This window comes from Bicyclus anynana, chromosome 23 (assembly GCF_947172395.1).
Source record: "Bicyclus anynana chromosome 23, ilBicAnyn1.1, whole genome shotgun sequence".
Lineage (NCBI taxonomy): Eukaryota > Metazoa > Arthropoda > Insecta > Lepidoptera > Nymphalidae > Bicyclus > Bicyclus anynana.
Window position 1 is genome coordinate 4,171,061 of NC_069105.1, and position 24,915 is coordinate 4,195,975.

Genomic DNA, 24,915 nt, shown 5'->3' on the forward strand with positions numbered 1-24,915 from the left:
TAATGGGGGGAATCTCTGGATCTACCAAACCGATTTTGAAAATTATTTTACCACTAGAAAGCCACGTTATTCATAGGGTACCGATATTTTATTTCCCTATTCTACGACTACGCGGGTGAAACCTAACATTTAATATTTTACGACCAATCATAAGTGTTCAGTTATTTTGTAGTTCATAAAATTTAAATACTTTTCAATAATATAAAGATATTGCGGGAGTCACCTCATAAACTAAAAAAAAAAAAGATCATAAATAATAACTTCTGTTTATGGAGAGACATCATCCAAAAAAGGATTTCGGATCCGCGCTAAATCGGAGGCGGATGCTTACAGATACCGACGTTCGGAAACAGATGCGCCGTTCCGCAAACAAACAAACCATATTATCAGTCGTGAGTAAAAGTTACAACAACAATAATGCGTTATAAAACTAGTGGCGGCAACGAAAAGCCGCTTCAGTGCGACCGAGAGCAGCGCAAGGTCAAGAGCATACAACCTCTTTCGAAAACAGTCGATCGCCAGTTCCTTTGCTGTGATGTGACAGGCACCAAATAAAAAAATAATAATAATAAAAAAATAATAATTGAATTGCATGCTCGAAAAAGCAAGACATCAATTCGTTCTCATTTTAAAAATATAGTGTACACGTGCGTGTTCTAAAATTAAAACTTCGCGCGCTTCTTGTATTCCCGCGTAACGTTGTGTTCGGAAAATCGGGAATAATTTTTGTGGACTGCCTAAGAGTTCAAGAGTTTGTGTTTTGAAAAAAAATATTTGGCACCCGCCCCCCCAAGTTGGGGTCCGCTTCAGATATTTCAGAGTAAGTATTAAGTATTTTAAAAAAAAAAATATTGAATATTTCATAAAAATTCATTCAGTCAGGCAAGTTGAAATTTGTCGAAAAAAACAGTTTAAAAAAAATAACATCGGAATTTTAAGAACATTGAGTTAATTAACGTTTGATAACTGTGTTAATTAATGATTAGTAGGCACTTCATACTCTTTTATATTTTTTAAATTCAAAAGCTTCGATAAAAGGGATATTTTTCTTTAATTAATGCAACTATGACTCTTGTACTCATAGTAAAAATTGTCATCGGATCATTATTTTTCCATAATTGTTATATGGTAACATTTTGTTATCCAGATAAAATAATTGATTAAAATATATTTATGTCTGTTTGTCTAACAAGGTTAAACACAAATCTTTAAGTAATTTCATGTAAATTAAAATTTGTATATGAAGATTGAAGAATGATCTTAGGTATTCTGCGGTTTACGTCACAACAGTGTTGTTCTATAGTAAAAGTTCTGACTTAGAAGCTTACTCAAAGTGAATGAATTTAATTGAATTGTTTTTTTTAAATAAACGTTATGCCGTAAAAATAGGGGATGAAAGAAGAAAAAACAATTCTAAATGTTAATAAAAAAGTTCATTGTGCATATTAGCTAATGTTTTGCTTTAATTCCAATGTAATCTGGGTAAAGTTTATTTGGATCTTCTCACACACGTCGTGTTTGAAACCCTCATACGAGTAGCTTAAATTTTCAATTTACAACTTTAATTATCACTATTACTTTATAGTGTAAAAATTAATTTGATGAAGAATCAAAATAAAAAAAAAATAATGTTTTTGATTTTATTTATCAAAATCATATTGCATTCTCAACAGTTTGCTAGCTCCTGTAAAGTACATTACAGATAACGACATCTGGATAGCTGAACAAATAACATTTTTCCAACACTTATTGATATAATTTTTCACACGTGTTTATTCAGCACCATGTTATTCTTATCAAAGCATATTATGACGTGTATGTTCACGTAAGCCCCAAGTAGGTACTGATTCAATAATATACATAAAATTCAATAAAACAATAAATTTCATGTTTTCATTCATGTTGTTGAAAATGAACAAAAGTTCGCACTGGATAAATATTTTTTTTTACTTTAACTTTGAAATTAGTATTATTGATTTACATCGTACCTTTTGAAATGTAATATGGGTGCTTTTAAACCGACTTCAAAAAGGAGGAGGTTCTCAAGTTGCTTGCTTAAAAATCCAATAAAAAAAATATTTTCTCTGGTTAAAGTGATTTAATATTTCCTTAACGCCCTGTGTAAATGTATATCTGATGCAAAAACAAAAAATCTTAAGCGCATGGCACATTTGCTCAGGGGTAACCTTTGCAGACCTACGCATTAGTTTTTCCACAATCAGATAATATTTTCGTAGCCACGTCATTGGAGACGTATGTTACTGTTTATTACGCATTGCCAAAAAAATGTTTGTAAACATTAAACATGATAAACATTCGTAAAACTTTGTCGTTGTGCATTCTAGGGTTTGTTTCGTAATGTCTCATTAAAACTGGCCAAGTGCGAATCGCACTCGTGCACCCAGGGTTCCGTACTAACCTGGGCAGCTATTCTGTAACGATGCTCCTCCACAATTCGCATCATCTCATCAAGAAAGCGCTTGCCTATAGCCTATAGGCATACGTCTACCAATTAGGTTCATAAAAATAATAAATAAATATCGTCTAAATTAATATTGATGATTTTTAATTATGACCAATATTCCCATTCAGGGATCTAAGTCAGGTCATTTCGGAATTGAGTCCTTCTTTTTAACCGACTTCCATAAAGGAGGAGGTTCTACGTTCGGCTGTATGTATGTTTTTTTTTTTTTTTATGTATGTCCAGCGATAATTCCATCATTTGTGGACCGATTTTGAAAATTCTTTTTTTTGTTTTGAAGGGTTTGTTTCCAGGGTGGTCCCATTTTTTAGTGGAGCTATTGTTGCCTGATTTGTAAATGCAAATCAAATCAAACAAGTTAAACACTTTGTAAAAAACGGCCCTTCTCTTATCTATCAATTACTATTTGCGTGCGATACAACTTGTCAGTATACTTAGCAAGTATTACTGTCATAATGTTGGAAAATTCAGCATAGTAATGCAAATTAACCAAGAAAGATGAATTTTAGAGATGACGTAGGGAAAACCTTAACTTCAAATTCTCGATCGAGATTTCCTATGTGCATTTTCCGCCATCTTGAAAAAATGGTTGAATAGATAGGTAATAAATGAAAAAAAAAAATTAATTGTAGAGCGTACAAATAGCAACAAATAGTATCGAGTGTCAATTTTCGTAACTCAACGGAGAACCGAGTAATCGAAAAAAAAACTATATTCAACCCTTTTTCAAAATGGTACCAGGACCAGGTAAAATCGCCTTGTGATTTTCGATTGCACTAGAAGTAATTAGAGAATTAGATAGACTAACGTGTAGGTAAGCACCGGTATGTTACGTATGTGAAACATTGTAATACATTTCATCATTGTAAGTATCAACGGAATGAGGTCATTGAACCGTAGGAGTAAACAAACACAAGATTTGACATTTGTTCATAGATATTGTACCACTATCATAGATACGTCAATGGCATAAGATAAGCTAATATTTATGCGCCGACGAAGTAGCGGGCGTCTACTAGTTCTCTAAAGTGATAGCTCACACGGTTAAATGCATGAGGTCTAAGGTTCGATCCTCGGCAGATGGACTGTTGTACCCACTCCTAATACAGACTTTACGTCTGTTTAGAAGAGGAATTTATGTTATATTTATATGACAAAAATAAATATTAGACAGATATTTATCTTTTATTGCATAGTAGGTAAATATATAAATACGTAAGGTATCATAACATATGAGGCTTTGTGTACGAGTCCTGAACCATCCTGTGATAGACTGAGATTTCTTTCTTATAAGAAACTACCGGTCGCCCGTGACTTTGCCCACCCTCTATGCCTCCTTAATCCGGCCCTGTCACCAAATCCGTTCTTGGCGAACAGTAAACATTGTCAGCCCGGAGTTAGGAAGTTCGTTCCTCAGAGCTTGTTACGAGGTCCCAGTTACTATCGTTAACATTTGACACTGATTCTTACAAAAAAAAAACACTCCAATACAAGTCGCCAATTGGGGAAACGTGGTTTGTCTAATTTGTATGTTCTCTCTCCTATAAAGAAGGAGGTCTGGTCCTGCGAGCCTATTCACTAATTTGATCTTTATTAATAACTTATTAAAATATACAAAACGGTTGTAAGACCTGTCGTGCTGTACGGATCAGAATGTTGGGCGGTGAAAGGGATGGATAGTAAATGAATGCATGGGAACGAAATGCGTATGTTGAGATGGATGGTGTGACAAGAATAGATAAAATAAGGAATGAGTAAATAAGAGGTTCCGCCAGTGACAGAAAAGTTGAGGAGTAGACGGTTAGCTTGGTATGGACATGTAATGCATAGGGAGGAAAGTCATATTACTACAAAAATGTTGAATGTGCAAGTGGAAGGACATAAGACGAGAGGAAATCCAAAGAAGAGATGGTTGGATTGTGTGAAAGAGGACATATGTGTAAAAGGAGGAGGAGAGGATGATGAGTTGACGGATTTTTCCGACCCCACTTAAGTGGGATACGGGTAAGGAGATGATGATGTCAATTGATGTCTGCTCTAGTGTGTCGTGAAAATACATAGATAATCTATATCTATACTAATATTATAAAGCTGAAGAGTTTGTTTGTTTGTTTGATTGAACGCGCTAATCTCAGGAACTACTTATCCGATTTGAAAAATTCTTTCAATATTAGATAGCCCATTTATCGAGGAAGGCTATAGGCTATATATTATCCCCGTATTCCCACGGAAACGGGAACCACGCGGGTGAAACCGCGCGAAGTCAGCTAGTAAATAATAAGGTTCCGCAGATGTTTAGGTACTCGTGCATTAACGAAGGTCTTCGTAAACATATAAAGGGCGGTAAATATTTCTATTATTGCTGCTCTGACCTCAACCGACTGATAAAAGTGCGCAATTGACACAAAGGCACACAGATCAGGTTAATATGGTGCCCTCCGTGATAATGTGCCTACGTATGCACTGATAAGTAATTAATAAGTGTCGTTATGTGATTAATGAGTTAGAAACGAACGTGACATTAACTTCATTATTAAGTAAGTGTTATTCATTCATTGAATTTAACGTTCCGTCAATTTAAAATCATTAAATAAATAAAATTTTTTCGCATGTACATGTAACTACAGGAAAAATAAATCATTTTAAGGAGATCGGTAGAACGTAATTATCTTATTCTTATGTCGGAAAAATAATTTTCTACGTTACTGACCTAGGCCAGTCTAACCGCAATTGATTCATCTAAGTTAATTTTAACATACTAGAGTTATTTAATCCTATATTAACGACTTTTTTCTGTATGGATTTAAGTATTTTCAAAATCTTGCTATGCGGTAAATTGATTATTTTATTGGTGACAAGAAAAAAAACTGTGTGTGCTTAAAATAAATTTATCGTATGCTAAATTTGATTGTATCCGTGATAGCCCAGTGGATATGATCTCTGCCACCGATTCCGGAAGGTGTGGGTTAGAATCTGATCCGGGGCATGCACCTCCAACTTTTCAGTTGTGTGCATTTTAATTAAATATCACGTGTCTCAAACGGTGAAGGAAAACATCGTGAGGAAATCTGCATACCAGAGATTTTTTCTTAATTCTCTGCTTGTGTGTAGTCTGCCAATCAGTGAGCCCGAATATGGGTTGATAACGACAAAATTTGATTGAAAATATTTGATTGAATAATGTCTAAGTAACTTATAGTTGTATTACCTACGTAGATGATTCAGTCTTCTCTTGTACTGAATACAAATAAATAAACATGCCCAAAACCAAACAATGGCAGAAAAACTCTATTCAGAATCCTTTGTTGCGTCAAAATGCATGAATTCTCAGCGTATAATATTTTCAGCGGTTTCGCCGTACAAAAAAATACCAATTAAATTTAATATTTTAGAATAGATCTTTTCTTACATCTGACATAATTAAGGACGACCTTCACCCATCTATTTAATGGATGAAAGTGTTTTACATCAAATTTAGTCAAAAAATGTATTGCGAGTAGGATGCATAAAACTCCTGCCGTTCTATTTAAAAACTTTGAATATTATTTTAGTGGATATACACGAAATTGACCAACTAGCTATTTGTTAATGACTCTTAATTCACGTGATTTCCTATTCTATTAACTTATTACGAACTAATAATCACATCACAATACAAATCACTAATCACTGTGTTTGATATTGCAATTTTCATTGACAATATGCTTTACGGAATACGAAATATACGTTTGTTATTGATTTGATGTTGTTAATTATATTAGGTGGCTAATAGATCAAAGTTAATGAATAGGCCAGCTGCTTTTACTATTATTGGCCGGAGATTTTTAGGCAACCTACGCGGAAATTATTTTTGAAACGTACTAATGAATTTGATATGATACATCTTCCATCTAATAAACAGATGGGTGAAAGTCGTTTCTAATTCGGATCTTCTAGTATAAATAGGTAAGGAAATGCGGTTAAATCTATTTATAGGTCCACCTTAGTAAGTAGCTACAACTAGATCAGTAGAATAATTACACTACTTCCTCCCTGTACTGTACCTACTCACTTAGTAGGAAACAAACTACTGTGATCCGACTTGAGGAAGTGAACGGAGCGCATTAGAAAAATGTATCTATACTAATATTATAAACAAGTTAAAGTATACGGGCTAATCACTGGATCCAACCCTCTTTGAAAATTCTAGTAGGTACCACTAGAAAGTCACGTTATTTGTGAGTGTCATAGGCCGTCAGAGGACCGCGCTGGTAAATCCGCGGTGGGTCGGCTTGTCTATCATAAAATGTATCTTAAACATAGACTATATTCAGCACAACCTCTCTGTTTCAATCAAATAAAAAAATCAAATCACTAGAAATTTCAGACCAAAAATAATTACAGTTTTCCCCTTTGTAAAATTAATTAAATTATTTATTAATGAATGTAATTGTTATTTATCCAGGAAGGTAGCGGCGGCGCGGCTGAGTGACAGGCGCGCTCGCACCATGCTCGCCAGCATCAAAGGATTCTGGAAGGTGTGCCGGTATGGAGACCTCTACATGGTAAATACGTCTTGCAATATAAGGTTCACGTCGTCCAGTTCACAATATATCGACAGATTACAATATCACGTTTAACTTCGATTTCACTTCGATAGATTATAATATACCGAAAAATAACACGTTAAATTGTAATCAGTATGTTCAGTTCACAATATATCGACAGATTACAATATCGCGAGTGGGATTATAAACTAACGTATTTTATAATTTAAAGGTGACATATACAACAGGAATGATGACAGTTTTTTTATGTATATAAAAATAATTAAGACTATGCTAGAAGTAAAGCAAATACGTTGAAATAACATCATATCTGCGATCATTAATTTCGGAGCTACAGGGATTTAAAAAGGGTCAATTTTACGGCTCTGTCATACGGATCGCTTAAAAACACTCTATACTAAATGCAAGAAAGAATGACATCGTCGCTGAGAGAGATCGGTATGGGCGTTCAAACAATTAAAAATATATAAAAAATTACAAATATATTTGGTATTTGTGCGTTTGAGTTTATACTTCAAATACTGAAAAATTTTATATTGAATGTAACGAAGCTAAAAATGTATGATTTTTCAACTAATTGCATGCATTTTAGGGGTAAAAGATTTTTAATTAATTTTTATTATTTTATATATTTTAAAAACATTCAGAGCCGTAATAACCCAGTGGATATGACCTCTGCCTCCAATTCCGGGGGTTGTGGGTTCGAATCCGGTCCGGGACCTGCACCTCCAACTTTTCAGTTCAGTTCATTTCAAGAAATTAAATATCACGAGTCTCAAACGGTGAAGGAAAAACATCGTGAGGTATGCAGGTTTCCCTGCATACCTGACAATTCCTGACTGTTCGCGAGAACTTCAATTGTTATTCTTTTCTTTGTGGTGCATAGGAAAATAACAAAATACGAATCACGCGATATACGTATACCTACTACACCAAACTGGATGTAGGCACGTACGAATTTCTATGTATTGAGTAATATCTAGCAAATAATACCTAATATATAAGTATAAGGAAAAATATCTAAACAATACAAAAAAGACAACCGATTTAAAAAAAAAAATTGGAGTAACGGAACATTGTGCTAGTAATCTTGACCTCACAAGTGCAGTGGATGCCTTGCTTAAGGTACTGAGTTTGATTTTTAAATTATTATTTTTAAATTTTCACAAAATAATTTGTACTAAGTACTATTATGACGTATTATATGCAGACTCTAAGAAAAAAAAGAAAAGTACTTAGTATTGTTACCACAGTAACTTCCATAATTTAATATACAATATTGCAGTTTCAATCATATTGATAAGGAAATCACAGCTTAATTATAGTTTCAATACCCGGTATATTAAATAAAGTATAATATTATATGCTGTGTTTACATCAAACGATCATTATATTATAATATGATCATTAAAGTGATGCAATAAAATCGTATCGGCGAGTGATACAGAAACTTGACTACAACATTGTTAAGGTCCCACACATGCCAATAATATTGTCAACAAAGTCAGGTAAGATTGCCTAAACGCGTACCATGGCGTTATCGTACGCCAGCAATACTATTTCCTTAAGGGTTTATTTTTTGTTCTCTACAAGTTTTGACTACAATCTCACCTGATGGAAATCTAAGATGGAAGCGGGCTAACTTGTTAGGAGTAGGGTGAAAATCCATCTTGTAAATCACTACTGCGCCACGGATGCCGTCAATTTTTTTTATCAAACTAGCGGATTCCCGCTATGTTGTTCGCGTGTAATTCAGTTTTTTATAAATTGAGAAACGATTCAGCAAAACCTTAATACTGTCAAATATACGTTACGTACGAGAGAAAGGTTGTGCCTGAGGAAAATAATAATAACATATTGCAGGGGTATGTGTTACGCCGTGGTACGTCTTACACAGACACAAAGTGTCAATATCATCGTGAGTATGCGGGGCCCTTAATAAGTCTCACTATATGGCTTTATTTTGTATTGTGTATCTACTATCTCTCTATTTCTGTAATGTGTGTGTACTATTGTTAATGTGATAATTATAAAACCTTATAGTTTCACGGTTAAGAAGCCTAGATTTAATACCGAGATATCACGGGTTCGATAGCCGCCCGTTCTGTAGGTACCTATCCCTAAAACAATTATTCCTAACACATAAAAATCAAAATCTACAAATACTCTTTAGTAAATCTTAAGAAAAAAAAATAATGAAGGTAAATAAGTAAAACAATTGTAATGACATGTTGGTAAATGCGAGTACATAACCATTATCACTTCCGGTGATAATAACGACGACGAAAACATTCAACAGAAAAATGATTGTAATCCTTGAAAAAATATAAAGGTGCATTCATATTCGTAATCTATAGACCGCTCGACCCTTCCTGACGAAGTAAAGTTATATCTAAAACATGTTTATCAAAACTATATTAAAATGGTAATATAACATTTCAATAGAAATGGAAATTTATAATATACTAATATCTATAATAATAATCGATGTTGCGAAGGTTTGGCATCGAAATCTGTCCAAAAAATTCCACACTAATTTACATTTACGCAGTCAATGTCACGTATGATTTTTAAGCATATACAAAACATAACTGATCTTCTAGATAAGCTCGAATAAACATAAATTCATTGCTTTCAATCAAGCGTGATAGTAGTAAAGCTTACGCAGCATAAATATTTTACCTACGAAAATACAAACACATACATCATATCAAATAGTTAAACGAAATAAATCTATACTAATATTATAAAGAGGTAAAGTTTGTAAGTTTGTAAGTTTGTAAGTTTGTAAGTTTGTAACAATTTTTTGAAATGGGGTAATCTTCGGAACTACTGGTCCGATTTTAAAAATTCTTTCACCAGTAGAATGCTTCGTTATCGGGGAGTGCTATAGGCTATATTTTATATTTCTATCATATATAACTACTGAGATATCGCGGGTTTTCTCTTACAGGTCAGACCGAAAAACTTACTTATTCGCATGCGCTGCCTCAACCATTGCGTATAACTGAAATAAATGTATGGAGACTTTTTGAACCTTTAAAAGTTCTACAAAAAAGTCCGCGACACCATATATCTATCTTTTATATTTTAGCAGATATAGTACCTTTAGTACTTTAATAAATTATTTAAATTTTAAACTAAGGTTTACGTCATTATTTACACAACTAAACTTAAATCCTTATCAAAATAAATGATTTAATAATCACAAGGATATTATAGAGATAAGATTTGCCCTTTACAGTATGTTAATTAGTTATATAGTTTCGGAGATAATACAAAATTTCTGAAAGTCGCAGAAATGCCGCTATATGACGCCCCGCGGTTTCAATTACGTGGTTCCCGTTCCCGTATGAATATGAGGACCAAACATAGCCTATGACACTCGCAATTAATGTAGCTTTCTATTGGTAAAAGAATTTTCCAAATCGGTCCAGTAGATCCAGAGATTACCCCCGACAACCACACAAACTATACCTCTTTATAGTATTAGCATAGAAGTCGCTTGGGAAATTATAGTCTTTTGGTCATTGCACCACGCACAAAAGGCTGGACCAATTTTGCTGAGGGTAGGGATAGTATAGAGGTAGGGAAGAGGTAGGATAGAGGTAGGGTAGGGGTAATTTAGGGAAAGTGTAGGGTAGGGTAGGGTAGGGTACGGATAAGGTAGGGGTAGTGTAGGGTAAGGGCAAGGTAGAGGTAGGGGAAGGATATGGAACGTATAGGGTAGGGGAGGAGTAGGATAGGGGTAGGGTAGGGGTAGGGTACGGGTAGGGTAGGGTTAGGGTAGGGATAAGGTAGGGGTAGGGAAGGGTTAGGGTTAGCGGTAGGGTAGAAGTAAGGTAGGGGTAGGGTAGGGGTAGATTAGGGGTAGGGTAGGATAGGGTATGGATAGGTTACGGGTAGGGTTAGGGTAGGGTAAGGTGGGGGGAGGGAAGGGTTAGCGTTAGCGGTAGGGTAGGAGTAAGGTAGGGGTAGGGTAGGGTAGGGTAGGGTTGGGTAGGTTTACGAGCAGGGTAAGGTAGAGGTAGAGAAGTTTAGTGTTTACATCAATTTTTACGCGGACGAAGTCGCGGGCGTCCGCTAGTTTCAATATATTTAAGTAAGCTTCCATACCAGCACTCTATCTGTCTGCCTGTATCTCTATCTCCGATTGGGAAAGCAGATTTTACCAAAACGAGCTGACAGGAAGCTGAGGTACCTTTTAAGAAAGTGTAGCGCTATTCTGTAATATTGTTTTTACAACAAGACAGTGAGAGACTCAAATTCGAGTCTCTCACTGTCATCTCTATCTAACACGATAATATAGACAGATAGAGATTAATTCGAAACTCACACTGTAAAATTACTAAAACATCGATAAAGGATAACGCTACAGTTTTTTAAAGGGACACTTAAGTTCCCAATTATTGCGGGTAGCTCAACATCCAGGTAAAGTTTGTGGTGTTCAATAGAAAATTGAAAGTCTGATTAAAGGAAGAAATGCCTAGAAAGCCACGTTATCTGTGAGTGGCAAAGGCTATATTTTATCCCCGTGTTCTCACAGGAACGGGGACTACGCGTTTGAAATCGCGGACGTCGACTAGTAAATTGTAACTTAATTTTATTTCTGCGTGTGTCGACCGCTGCGATTATTGTCAGCACGTCTGAAGAGGCATAATGTATGGTCATGGGCAAAGCGGCCTGCTAGTTCTTGAACTTGAACTGAGTGGACAGTGACTGGTTGTGCCCGTAGAAGCGAATGACCGTAAAACGCCGTGATCTATGAAGTTTATAGGTAGTATTTTAGTTGACATTTTGGGGTAACTTTAAATGGTTAAAGGTTGGGGTTCGTAATGTGGCTTCGGATTTTGAGGTACCGGGTTCGAGTTCCAGCTTGGGTTCTGTGGTCAAGCTGTGAACTTTCAAGAAATTCTCAGTAGTGGCCAGGAGTTGGGAAGTCAATATCTCGGAGGATGTAATGCTGACTGTCATTATCATTAACATCTCACAGTAACCTTAGTATGACATCACCCTTAACTCGCCAGTCTGTATTATAGTAGAGTGGTAGTTCTTAGCTCCATATCCGCTTTTCTATATAAAGAGAGGCCAGACCCTAGTTGAAGGTATATCTAATGAAGAAAAGTTATTGTTTTTCTGATATTAAATATCCAAAATTTTAATCATCATTAAATTTTTTATGCTGTACCACAGTAAACTATATTCTCTGGCTGTACCTACTGTTTTATTTCAATTCATTTATGATTATAAAATTTTCAATAATTCATAATTTGTATTACATATATAATTACTTAATAATTTTCGTGCTCTAGATTAGCATTTCTCTCACAATTATGTATATAGATACCTAATTAGCCACGAACGATTTTCTAAACAACAGTACCGTTCTTGAACTTGACTCGAACAAGCGCGACGACAACTGTCAATGTCGCGTCATTGTAGCATTACGTCGAGCCGCCGAGCGGAACGCTGTATGTGTGCAAATTATAGCCGATATTCGTCCTGTCATCGTGTTATATTTTCTCGATATTCGCTTCGAGTTCTTGGTGACAAGATAGATCTAGAAATCCTTAGTAGGGTAAGTAGGAACAAGAGAAAATTAAAAAAAATGTTTTGGCCTTGCCAATGTACAAATACTTATTACACCAAGCGTATATAATTATAAATTATACTTGTAAAATAATGTGTCAAAACATACAATACATTACATGAAGCTCGCACAATCTATGAATTAATTAATGACAAAGATGATTGAAGGCAATTGAAACGACTTTCATCATCACAGAAAAAAATAGAATTTTAAATCATATAGGTAGGTATAAAAATTCTATTGTTGACACAGTTTTTAAAAGAATAATGTTGGAAAAAACGATATCTTAATTTTAGGTAATTTTAGTTTATGTAGTATAAAATTAATTGATACTTCATGACAGAAAAAAAACCTCTACAAGAAAGTGTACAATTGTACATTATAACCTATTAGGTAGATAATTACCAGACGAATCATTAAATGTCTCTATTACGCGTCGACAATTATGTATAGAGTACGGCTCATTGTTATCTAATCCACGCGCCGACGTTTATTTACATCGATAGGAGGAAACACTGAGAGAATACTCCGACGTAAAAGAGTTTCTGCTACTATATAAAAAAAAATCCAGAGCTGGTAAATAAATAATTCATAGGAATCCGACATTATTATTCTGTGTCTTAAATACTTGAAGCTGTATTCAATGTAGCAGTTCAATGGTAATATTTTCCCAGTCGATAGAAATAACAAAGCTGACCCATCAAATTACACTGTCACACATTTTTTTTTTTATTCTTTACAAGTTAGCCCTTGACTACAATCTCACCTGATGGTAAGTGATGATGCAGTCTAAGATGGAAGCGGGCTAACTTGTTAGGAGGAGGATGAAAATCCACACCCCTTCCGGTTTCTACACGGCATCGTACCGGAACGCTAAATCGCTTGGCGGTACGTCTTTGCCGGTAGGGTGGTAACTAGCCACGGCCGAAGCCTCCCTCCCACCAGCCAGACCTGGACAAATTAAGAAAATCTCAATCTGCCCAGCCGGGGATCGAACCCAGGACCTCCGTCTTGTAAATCCACCGCGCATACCACTGCGCCACGGAGGCCGTCAAATATTATAAAGGCGAAAGTTTGTGTGTGTGTGTAAGTGTGTAAGTATGTTTGTTCGTCCTTTACGCTGCGGCTACTGAAGCGATTTGGCTGCAATTTGGAAATGGGAATAAGTTTTACTCTGAATTAACACATAGGCTACTTTCATCTATCTATCGTTATACTCATAATAGAGCGTCATCATGCAGTATACATACACAAATAAAAATTACAAGAAGGAATAGATATAAATAAATATAAATATAACGAAGTAATTTAAATAAAAATAATAAAATAAATAGGTATTAAAACGGATATTACAACTAAGCCTAATTGAAATAAATTCATTTATTTCAATTAGGCTCTTAGGCTTAACTCTTTTTTAATACTAGTTAATTTTGTAATGTTTCCATTCATACGCGTTTTGACAAACATTTGAAATATTTTTTTTTATTTCAGTAGGCAGAGTCTAGTACATCCCCGGATGAGCTCTGTACAAAGAGCTCTACTTAAAAATCAGCTTACAGCTGAAACTCATTTAAGTGTTTATTAGAAGCAAGAGTTTATCACAGACAATGCTGTTTATTTCTTCATCGATGAATTGAATAGAAAGTATTGTACTACTACTTTTTATATGACAATAAATGGTCACGCTCTGCTGTCTGTCTGACAAGAATTGGTCATTCATAAAACTAAACACAATGTACTACATTAATTTGGTATTATTTGCAACGTTTTTTACATCAATAAAAACAAACTTAAAGTATTAGAAATAGAAACGAATATTTTCATACTTTTTTTGTAAAATAAAAGTGACGTTTCACTTGATGACTTCATCATCATGATCATCAGCCTAAATTTAGTATCCCTCTGAATTTAGAGTTTACACCCAACATGCTGCAGCAATTTTGAGAGATGCATAGTAACTAAATAAACCAGTACTACTTCTGTATCATAGATTTAATTGTCCAAATATGTCCAGAAAAAATTAAATGATAGGCAAGGTTAGGTATGTGATCGACTCACGTACGGTGTAGAGTCACCACTACATGTCACTGCGATTGGTAATTAAAAAAAAACATTTATATACAGAGTGCTAGGGAGTATTCCCCATAACTTCAAGGTGTTGAAAGTGTCCACTTATAAGAGTTGAATTGCGTAACTAATATTTTGTTAATTAAAAAATAAAAAGTTTTAATTCTAATAATTCCGGTTATCGATGTAACACGCGCCTTCATCTATTACCCTTGCATTTTATTTAAAGTTTGGCTGCGTCGTAATTATAAGGATGCGTATAAGGGACACATTTTATGATCTATTTACAAAAGAAATATTATTTACTCCGAAAATATTTTTAGAACATGTTCTATGAACATTTTAATTTAAATTTCGGTAAAAAATATAAGAGTTATAGAAAATACTCCACAGCATCCTGTATATACAAAAACACAAATTCAATAACACTGACTATTGCTGCTTGCTTCTAAAGTCACCAACCAAAGCCCCATAATTGGCTATCTAACCCATGGGCTATCTAACTTTCAGTTTTCATAAAATGCAGACTATCTCTGACTCTCGTTGTAGTACAGGTATCATGTCACACTTGGTGCACCGGACAGTTATGTTAGCGGAGATAAAGAAATAAGAGCAAAAACGTGTGCGACTCTAAAACACTCGTAAATGAAGACCGGTTAATGAAAATAACAAAATTTTTATGTTATGCAATAGTATTTCACTCACGAGACTTACTCATACTAATTATTTACTTACTTGAACTAATAATATGAGTAAAAAGTACATAATTATTTTTAGTATAGCGGTATTATGACGTAGATAATAATATACTAATATCAAAAAAAATATTCGGTAAAACAATAAAAATTAAAAAATAACTGAAAGATTGCTGATGATGATGATGATGATGATGATGGATGCTGTCGTCTCGAAACCGTTTTGTTTGGAAGTCATTGCAAGAGGCCTATATTCAGCAGTGGACGTCCATCTGCTGTTTGTTAATGATGATAATCAAGACAAGTAAAAATCTTTAAATAATAATAAATTACCATCACATTGGCCAGTCATCGTAGACACTTACCATAATTCCAACTGTTATACGTAAATGATAATAACAAAAGATTAAACAATTAACTTTTAAGTGTCGTACTACCTACTCATACAGACCACATTGTGCGTTCTATGTTCTAGAACAATACTCGTAAATCAGTGAAAACAAAATACTGTGTTTTGTGTAGGTCACAATGCCTATAACAAGCGACAACAAGAATAATATGTTAGGTTCGTTGTGCACTTACTCGTACTTGATGAATTTTCTTTATTCGTGAAAATGCAATTGAAAATTGCCTTCATAGTAAATGAGTGTATTCAATACTCGAATAGACGGAAACTAGAATTTTGGATATAAGTACTTCTACCACAAACATCATTAGGTTAAGATGAACTGCGACAGACTAAAGCCAACACAAAAAATTGTAAGTAGTAATACATCAATAACATAATACAATATACAATAAAATTTCAACAAAATATATTTTTTTAATAATGTTATCTTTTTTATTTTTGGCATAAACGTAGGCGGCCACTGATATGCAATCTAAGTTCGGACGCATCGAAACAAACGGATTTAAGTATTATTTGTATAGAAAATTATACAAGTGGGTCCACCGATCCGCATCGAACAGATTGTATATATCGTAAAATTAAAAATCCGATTGATGCGATGCGAATGCATACGGTGCAGATCTGTGGAGGTCTACCATTAGTCAGTATTCACAAGAAAGCAGATTAACTAAATAACATGCATAGTTAATTAAGTCTATAGGTACTATGGAGTATGGAGTATTTAGTCGATCATCCATCTTATTAGATAAAGTAACATTAATTAATCCTACTATCGATCGATTCATTTAATTCCCAATGCAACTTGGCCAAGTCGCCCTGGCCTATCCAATATAATATAGATCAAAACCTTAGGCTCTATATTAGGAACGTGTTACGATATTAAGCGTGTCATCCATACTAATTATATTTACATTGTACGGTTCGATTGTATCGATACTAATATTGTATTTATAAAATCACATTAAGACTATCAGATCAACAAAACTGCAATTTATGTAAAACTCTTTTTTCAAATGAAACAAGATAATTTCAATATTTTTATTAATACTAATATAGTTGATTAACAAACAGAGGGCCTACCTAAATCTTAAGTGGTAGCGTATCCCACAAGACGACGACAAGACCCTTCTACACTAGTGAAACTTACCGAGTAACTTTTGTTATTATGATTGTTTTTAAACAATTTTTTCTACTCCGGAATCAAAACAAATAAGATAGGAACTGTAATAACTTCCTTCTTTCTAAATCGATAAACAACCATCTAAACATAATTGACATTTATCCAAAAGATACCAGGCGATCATAAAGTTTGTAGAGTTCGACGCATTATATCAAGGCCAAAATTGTAATTCAATATCCTTCCGATACATGCTCGCCCGGTGTCTGTTCTACCGACAAGATATCTGCTGTTAGTATTAGATTTCCTGATTCTATTGTTATAATACATCGAATGTTGGACCCTGTTTAAGCTTTATGTGTATTTAAACCAAGGTGACATCGATGCAAATAAAAAAACAAATTAAAATTTTGAATATGCAGTTACTGTTTCCAAGTAAAAGTAAAAGAGAGTAGGTACTATAACAACCTACACAATTATATTCAAAGTAGCTGTGAGCTTTGCCACTATTCGGATTGATATTCGCCAAATCATCATCAGTTTCAATATTACCAATATTACTTCAATATTTTCAATATTACTTTCTCTATACTTTGTAGTAGGTAAACCAGAAAATGTAAGGGCAATGCAAATCTTTTAAGCGGTCTAGTTCCTCAATACTCATGGATTCGTAGAACTAGACCGCTTAGTATCTACTCAGCGGTAAGTATAAGTTTTTATAGAAAAATAAAAAATAGACTATACCTACCTATTAGCAGATCACTGCGATATCATAGTTAGTCTAATGTGATAATGTTATAGAAATGACACGATTATTAACACATGCGACCTTACATTCACTTGTTAAATGCAGAACTAAATAAACTGGATAAGGAAAATACACATAAAAGTGCAGCACCTACAATAGAAACTCCAAAAAACTCTACTTTTTCTTTTTTTTTATATCGAATTTCACCGATTGCTTTAATTAATTGGATAAAGTGTATTATGAAACCACACATAAAATTTGGATTTAAAACTCTAATCTACGAGTATATATTTCACTACTAAGAATTGTGATCGTTTTTATTCATTAAATGATATTTAATTCGTCTAATTTTTTTTAACTTATATACGATAAGATAGGTTTTAAAATAGTTATATTTTTTACAATGTTTAATGAATTAGTTAGGTGACACATTTAGTAGCTGTAGATCAACGATCGAACCTATGACCTTAGCATAGCACCTTGGCCTCGCCATTAAATACTGAATCACGGGCCGCCCGCCAGTCAATAAGGGTCCAAGTTTGAATGAGAACTTCTAGAAACGTTGAGATTTATTTCGATAGAGTCGGGGTCGATCTCACCGTAAGTACTCATTTTGTTACAGTACCATGATTGTTTATTCCGATCAGTAAGATGACAAGTGCAACTGTCACTGAAATGTCATTTTACTAGTAAAATAACATTTCAGCACTTGTCATTTTACTGACTGGAATTAACCCTCCGACTATAGATAGTGTTCAAATATATAGAAGCGGATGATACTTTGCGAAAATTCGTTATGAACAATTAATAATTGATTAAATTTAGTGCCTTTCGCGTTTAGCTAATTTTCTTAATAATTCCTTTTTTTTTATTCTTTACAAGTTAGCCCTTGACTACAATCTCAACTGATGGTAAGTGATGATGCAGTCTAAGATGGAAGCGGGCTAACTTGTTAGGAGGAGGATGAAAATCCACACTCCTTTCGGTTACTACACGGCATCGTACCGGAACGCTAAATCGCTTGGCGGTACGTCTTTGCCGGTAGGGTGGTAACTAGCCACGGCCGAAGCCTCGTACGTAATCTGTTCCATTTAAACAAAAAAAGGAAACTACATTTACTTTTATTTTTTTCAAATACATACATACAATTGTTTTGTTTCTCTGTGTAAAGTAGGTATTATTATAAAGTAAATTGTGACCATATTATTTTAGAGTAAATTTTTTTGGGGTTCCATTTTAAATATAATGTGTTTTTAAAGAGAAAATTGCCAATAATAATCCGTTTATGCACGGCCAATTTAACACAGTAACATCTTTTTTACTAATTTAACTGGTCTTACGGTAAAAAATGTCAAACATGTTGTTTTTTCTGTTTCATGTAACAATGAAATTGGTATTAGTTTTTGCCAAGTTCCTGTGAAATAAAAGTTAAACACTTGTCCGAGCAGTTACCACGTTATATTACACGTTGTACTACTAGGGTTGTCACTTTCTGAATAACACATTTTTTAAAATTAAACTTTATCGGAATGTACGACGTAACAAAAAGGTTTAATCTAATATTGATTTTACTTTTAAAATATCTTCTTCCATTTCCAGGATAAACGTACGATAATGTTATACATGTAAATATGTTTATTTGACACGCTCTGATTTTCGCTAGTTAATCGATCGTTAAGAAATTTCATTTGTTTGTATGATTATTTTAAACGACGACTTTAAATTTTAATATTAACTGAAAAAAGTATGATGGTATGCCTTTTCTTTAAAGGACAGAGTACATGTCCTGAAATCACATGCTTACACAAAACAACGGTTACGTAATGTTTACATCAACAAAGTGCCAAGTGACAGCCCTGCGTGTAATAGTTGTTTATCCTCACAATCGCGCCGGTTCCGGTGGTTGCGCGCGATTATTGTGCATTAATGGCCCGCGCGTCAGTTTGCACGACTGGGGAGACATTTCACGTTGCGAGGAAAATTTTCTCGCTCCGTGAGACGATATGATCAGATACGAACGAATCATCTGCAAACTTGTCGCCAATTAATCATATTAATATAAACACCATTATAAAACAGCCTTATTAATTTTACAGTCCAAAGGATCGGTTACAAATCCGCGAGTTGGAGGGTTATATCACCACTTGGAATGGACTATTTTTGTATCAATTTCTAGCACAGGCGCGGAAGTAATATGGCGTAAACGGAAATATTAGTCATGTTCGAAAAATAGAACTACCTTACTTATGATTTAAAAAAAACAACTTGGAAGTACCGACAGTATATCTACCCAGAACAGCGTCGCTAGTTCAATCGTAAGGGTATGGTTGCTGATTAACTAAAGGCATCTGAGACGCAAGACTGTGCATTTTTATGAAGTGTTCCTAGCATTCATTGGCATATCTAGGATTATTTCTTAGTCTGGCTCTCGACATCAAGTCTATTATTAGTATCATAATAGAATTCCATTATCGGCAGCCAAGAATCCTAGGGTGGGCACAGATCCATTCTAGGATGGCCACAGCCCACCAGGGGACGTAGACGTATATAGGGGAGGGCCCTGGAGGGATGCAATGCGTGCATTGCATCGTGTTGCTCTGTTATAAGCCACGGTTTTCTACGACAGATAGAGATAAAATAATATAGATGGGACTTTCCAGAACCAAGTGTCTAGTACCTGAGCTCCTACGTACCAGTATCCTGTAATCAGATAGTTTAAATAGCCGTGCAATTGTAGATAGCAATCTGGCGGCGCACTCATGTGTTCCTAATGCAATGCGATTAGCTCGTATGACACTTATTAGACGATCTGCTGCCACGTGCTCCAGGAGATGGACATGTGTCACGTTTATATATTCTGCTTATTGTAAATAAGAATTATATTCATCTTTAGCAAGAATTTTAACGGTTCACTAAAGAGTCAAGCCTTTCTTCTTATAGGAGAGGGGCTACTGAACTTTTAGGTTAGCGGCTTTAGGATAATATTGTTTTGCTTAATTTGCTCTCCGAAGCAACGTTGTAATAGCACCAATTTTAGTTTGATAATTTGTTAGCGAATTTCTTGGAAAAAAGAAAAGCTCAATATTTCACAGACTGTCCAGGCAGGTTAGGCCGTTAGCCAAGCGCATTTCATTATAGGCTGCATCAGGCGTGATTATAGCAAAGTGCTAGCTTGTATAAAAAAAATGCCTGATTCAGGATCTTCGGATCAAACTCTGACCCAAAGCCATATATATAGGCTAATCAATGGTCGGCCAATAATCTTCCAGTAGGCCTAGCATGCAACCAACGACATATAAATAAATAAAATGTTGCCCAATGGCGGCGGAGTTGTCACAGTCCCAGTTATACTTGTAGTTTTAATATTAGTTTGAATATGGAAACTGTAAACTTTACAAAAGAAGCTATGAGGTTTAGTCCCTTTCATATATTATTGAAGCATGATATCAAAACTGTATTAAAGATTTAATTTGAAGTCCTGTTTACATATCTTTGATCTAACTAAAATGAAATTCGTATTGAGAATCTGTGATAAAATTCAGAAAAATAAAGTTGGCAAGACGAGTATTTTCAGAAATAGATCTCTCAGGTCAACGCGCCGATTGTTTCTTTACGCAGTTGTTTTAGCATTTTTTATTATTGACATATTTTGTTCTGTCGTCTTTGTCTATGTTAGTAGATACAAGATAACCTTAATAATTGATACAGGCTTTGTTTTAATGACTGTTAGTTTCTCTCGCTCTAGTTCTATAAACGTATCAGGTAACGAGGCAGAGTATAAAGCGTGCAGCCGTAAACTATTACAAATTGATTACACACTATAACTGATATACGATAAATCGACTATGAAGTATAATACCTTATAAATTAAATACACAACCAACGTAATAATGCCACCAATATAATATACTGCATGTACAATGTACAACTGTACATTGTGTGAAAATTTAGTTGTGTGTGCTACTTTTTTTTAACGAAACTCGGAATTACGTGACAAACACATACACCAAACACATGAATAGTCTAGTCTCTGGACAAAATAGCTATAGACAAGATAGATCTTTTATTACACTAGCGGACGCCCGCGACTTCTTCCGCGTGGAACGGGATGAATAGCCTATGTTATGTTAATCCAGAGTAAAATGCGTTTCCATTCCAAATTTCAGCCGATTCAGTAGTAGCGGCGTTAAAGAGTAACAAACATCCAAACAAACATACATCCATACAAACTTTCGCGTTTATAATATTAGTAGGATAGGATTAGAAGGCCGCAAACAAACATACGGATAACCTGTGTTATTTTTAATAATAACTATGGAAATAAACATAATGCTAAGGAGTGCTTAATTGGGTTTCAATTTACCAGGAGTTCATAAATTTACAGGTGCTGGCGGCCCTCGCCGCGCAGTCTATCAACATCTCGGTGGGATTCTGCCAAGGCTTCTCCGCAGTTCTGTTGCCCCAGTACACGCACGAATATCCGGCCATCTCGCATGATCAGAGTTCATGGATTGGTAAGTAGAATCTATATTTTTTACCTGGTATAACCATGCTTTATTACCATGAGACAGGACCGTTCCTTTAACCGTATTTAAGCTAACGTCTATGTTGGTAATTGACTGAGGCTAATTAAAAAAAGTTGATGTAATATTCGCCACCTCACAAGAACAAGTGAACCTAAGACATACTATAACAAAATTATGTAAACCTTATAAGTATATGTACATTTCTTTGTAATGAATGTCATAATAATGTTACATAAGTGTAAATAGTATTTGTATTGAATGTCATACAAATCTGTGTTAAACAAAGTGCCTTTATTAGTTTACACGTATTGTCCGTTTATCATTTCTCCTAAACGTAAGGCGTAGGTAAATACGTGGATGATGTCTATTCATAGCGTAGTAGGTGTATCTATTGTTTAAGAAGAAAAGCAAGGTTTATTTGTTTGGGAGAAATATTGTTGTAAATAACCTAGAGGACTAGGTATCTTTGCTCAGTCATAGTCGCAATTCGAAGAATATACTCGTATTATTTGGTTATTTATGGATTTAACATGTACATTTCACTATTTCAATTTTCAACTTCGTCAAGGGTTTTCAAGAGGCTAAGTCTCTATTTATATTTAAGGTCCAACTTGTCTCTGTGCTATATTCAAATGATATGATTTTATAAATCTATGAATATGTTGCTAAGAGCTTAACTCGAAAACGGCTTGACCGATTAGTATATTTCTATAATTAGAGACAGAACAGAATAAATTTAAACTCACATATTATTTCAAGTATTTCTCAACATTAAGTTAATATTTCTCAATGCAATATAATGAGAACTCGCAGCATTTATTATTCAGACGTGTAGATATCAAACGCATTATAAATCTCCCTATTATGATTATCAACACATTTACAAATAACATGAACACACAAAGAAAGTGGAAAAGTCAACACTCCAGCGGCGGCGGGTGTGCAAACGCCTGATAATATTGTTTACTGAACGAGAGAGCACTTTGCTTCGATAGCGAACAAAATCGCCTACATTTATTTGTAGGCACGTTTCATTAACGAAAAGGGCTTGGGGGATTACTGTAATTAATTATATCACATGTAAGTGCTTTATTCGAGCTTAAATAGGGCAAAATTAGAGCTAATTTTGAATAGATCATCAATTTTGGGCCTATTTTGGTAATTACGTATAGTTAGACCTGAGCTTTTTAGAACAATAGATACAAGAATAATATGGTACAAACTTTGTAGACTTATTCGGGGTAAAGTTATAGAAGATCGATGACGTCACTCTCGTATGATCGATTTCTGAGTAAGTGCGCTGAAAAATGAAGTAAATGTATGAAAATGTAACCCAAAACTTGGCTTGGAATTCGAATAATCCTACAGCGTTTGTGCTATATTAGACAACACATAATAGTACATGGCAAAATTGCTTCTATTAGTTAGTTTTAACAAGACAGTACAGAAAAAAATGTATGAATGGCCTACTAGTCTCGTACTTCTGTATCTTCAGTCAAATTCAGATAAAATAAGGTTAACAAGATGATAAAACCCTTTCTGATTTGAGTCGAAAATAATCTAGCACTAGTCATCAGGGTGTCTATGAGGCTATGTCATAAAACAGCCGAATTACAAAGACTAGTCTAGTCTCTACTAGAGAGAGACGAATATCTTAACATCGAATGCTAAGATAGATAGAAGAGTCACCGTGCGGGTGCCGGGTCCATCGTATGGCAGAGAGAAAGACTTGACTTGACCCTAGACTTGTGAACAATGGGCGTGGGGTTAAGGAATTCCATGTATTCATATTAATAAGTAGGCCGAACGAACAAATAGTCTATATAATTTTAAGTTGAAAAACCACGCATAGAGACATCCACAAACTAGTCCATAACAGATATCCCTGTTGCTACTCAAGTAATGTCTCCAATGCTAAGTCAATGTTACAGTCAAAGTCACATTTTGTTTATTCAACGTGAACAATACGTTCAATTTGAATCGTCAACACATTTGTTATTAAACAGATGCATTTGTGTGTGAACTGTGAAACTGAAAAAGGAACTTCAGGCACTAAGCAAAAACATGTTTATAAATTAACATCTGTCTGTGAGAGGTTGCATACAACCATTTGTTAGTAGGTAAGAGATTTCTATGCGTATAATAATTTACATACTATAATACTTGGGACTGGTTTCATTGCCTTCTAAAAGTATTCACAGTCTGGGTCATTTGACGTAAAGTAAGAACGTTATACAACACTTATCGTGATGTGGTAAAAACCACAACTTAACAATGCGCTCTTCTTCTGTGCAAAATTTCCTTTAGTTTACACACACAAAAGCATTTTTGCGGTCTTCCAGAGATAAATTAACTATAACACTCCGTCCACAATTCCAGCCAGTCTCGGCGTGATATCCAACCCCATCGGCGCTCTGCTGGGCGGCATGATGGTGGACGCGGTGGGGCGTCGCCTGCTGCTGCAGTCGATAGTGCTGCCCAACCTCGTCGGCTGGCTGGTCATCGCCTTCTCCGAGACCTACGTGTTCCTCTGCGTCGGCAGGTTCATCACTGGATTTACTATTGGTAAATACCTTGGTACTTATACATGTCTGGGTTCATGTCCTGGTGTTCGGGCTACGCATTGGGAGGCCTAGTTTTGTAGAGGGTCTTATCAGGTAGGGTGGGGTAGATAATGATTAAGTCAATCTAATAATGATGATATCATCTTAAGGCAAGGAGTTGTAACACCAAC

At 34.9% G+C, this 24,915-nt stretch overlaps 2 protein-coding genes across 8 annotated transcripts in view; one reads left to right on the forward strand and one right to left on the reverse strand.

Annotated features, from left to right (window-relative positions):
* The window catches only part of LOC112048480 (neurobeachin), a 542,152-nt gene that overhangs the window by 46,241 nt on the left and 470,996 nt on the right, over positions 1 to 24,915 (reverse strand). The window lies entirely within an intron of this gene.
* LOC128199412 (facilitated trehalose transporter Tret1-2 homolog) overlaps positions 1 to 24,915 on the forward strand; it is a 58,096-nt gene that overhangs the window by 30,422 nt on the left and 2,759 nt on the right. Inside the window, exons 1-4 of one of the 2 annotated variants that reach the window (XM_052888753.1) lie at positions 435 to 820; positions 6,927 to 7,026; positions 22,040 to 22,169; positions 24,561 to 24,746. In XM_052888753.1, the coding sequence (XP_052744713.1) occupies positions 6,970 to 7,026; positions 22,040 to 22,169; positions 24,561 to 24,746 (373 nt within the window). In that variant the 5' untranslated portion in view covers positions 435 to 820; positions 6,927 to 6,969. Of the gene's footprint in view, positions 1 to 434; positions 821 to 6,926; positions 7,027 to 22,039; positions 22,170 to 24,560; positions 24,747 to 24,915 lie in introns of those variants that run through there. The other variant, XM_052888752.1, reaches the window with a different exon arrangement.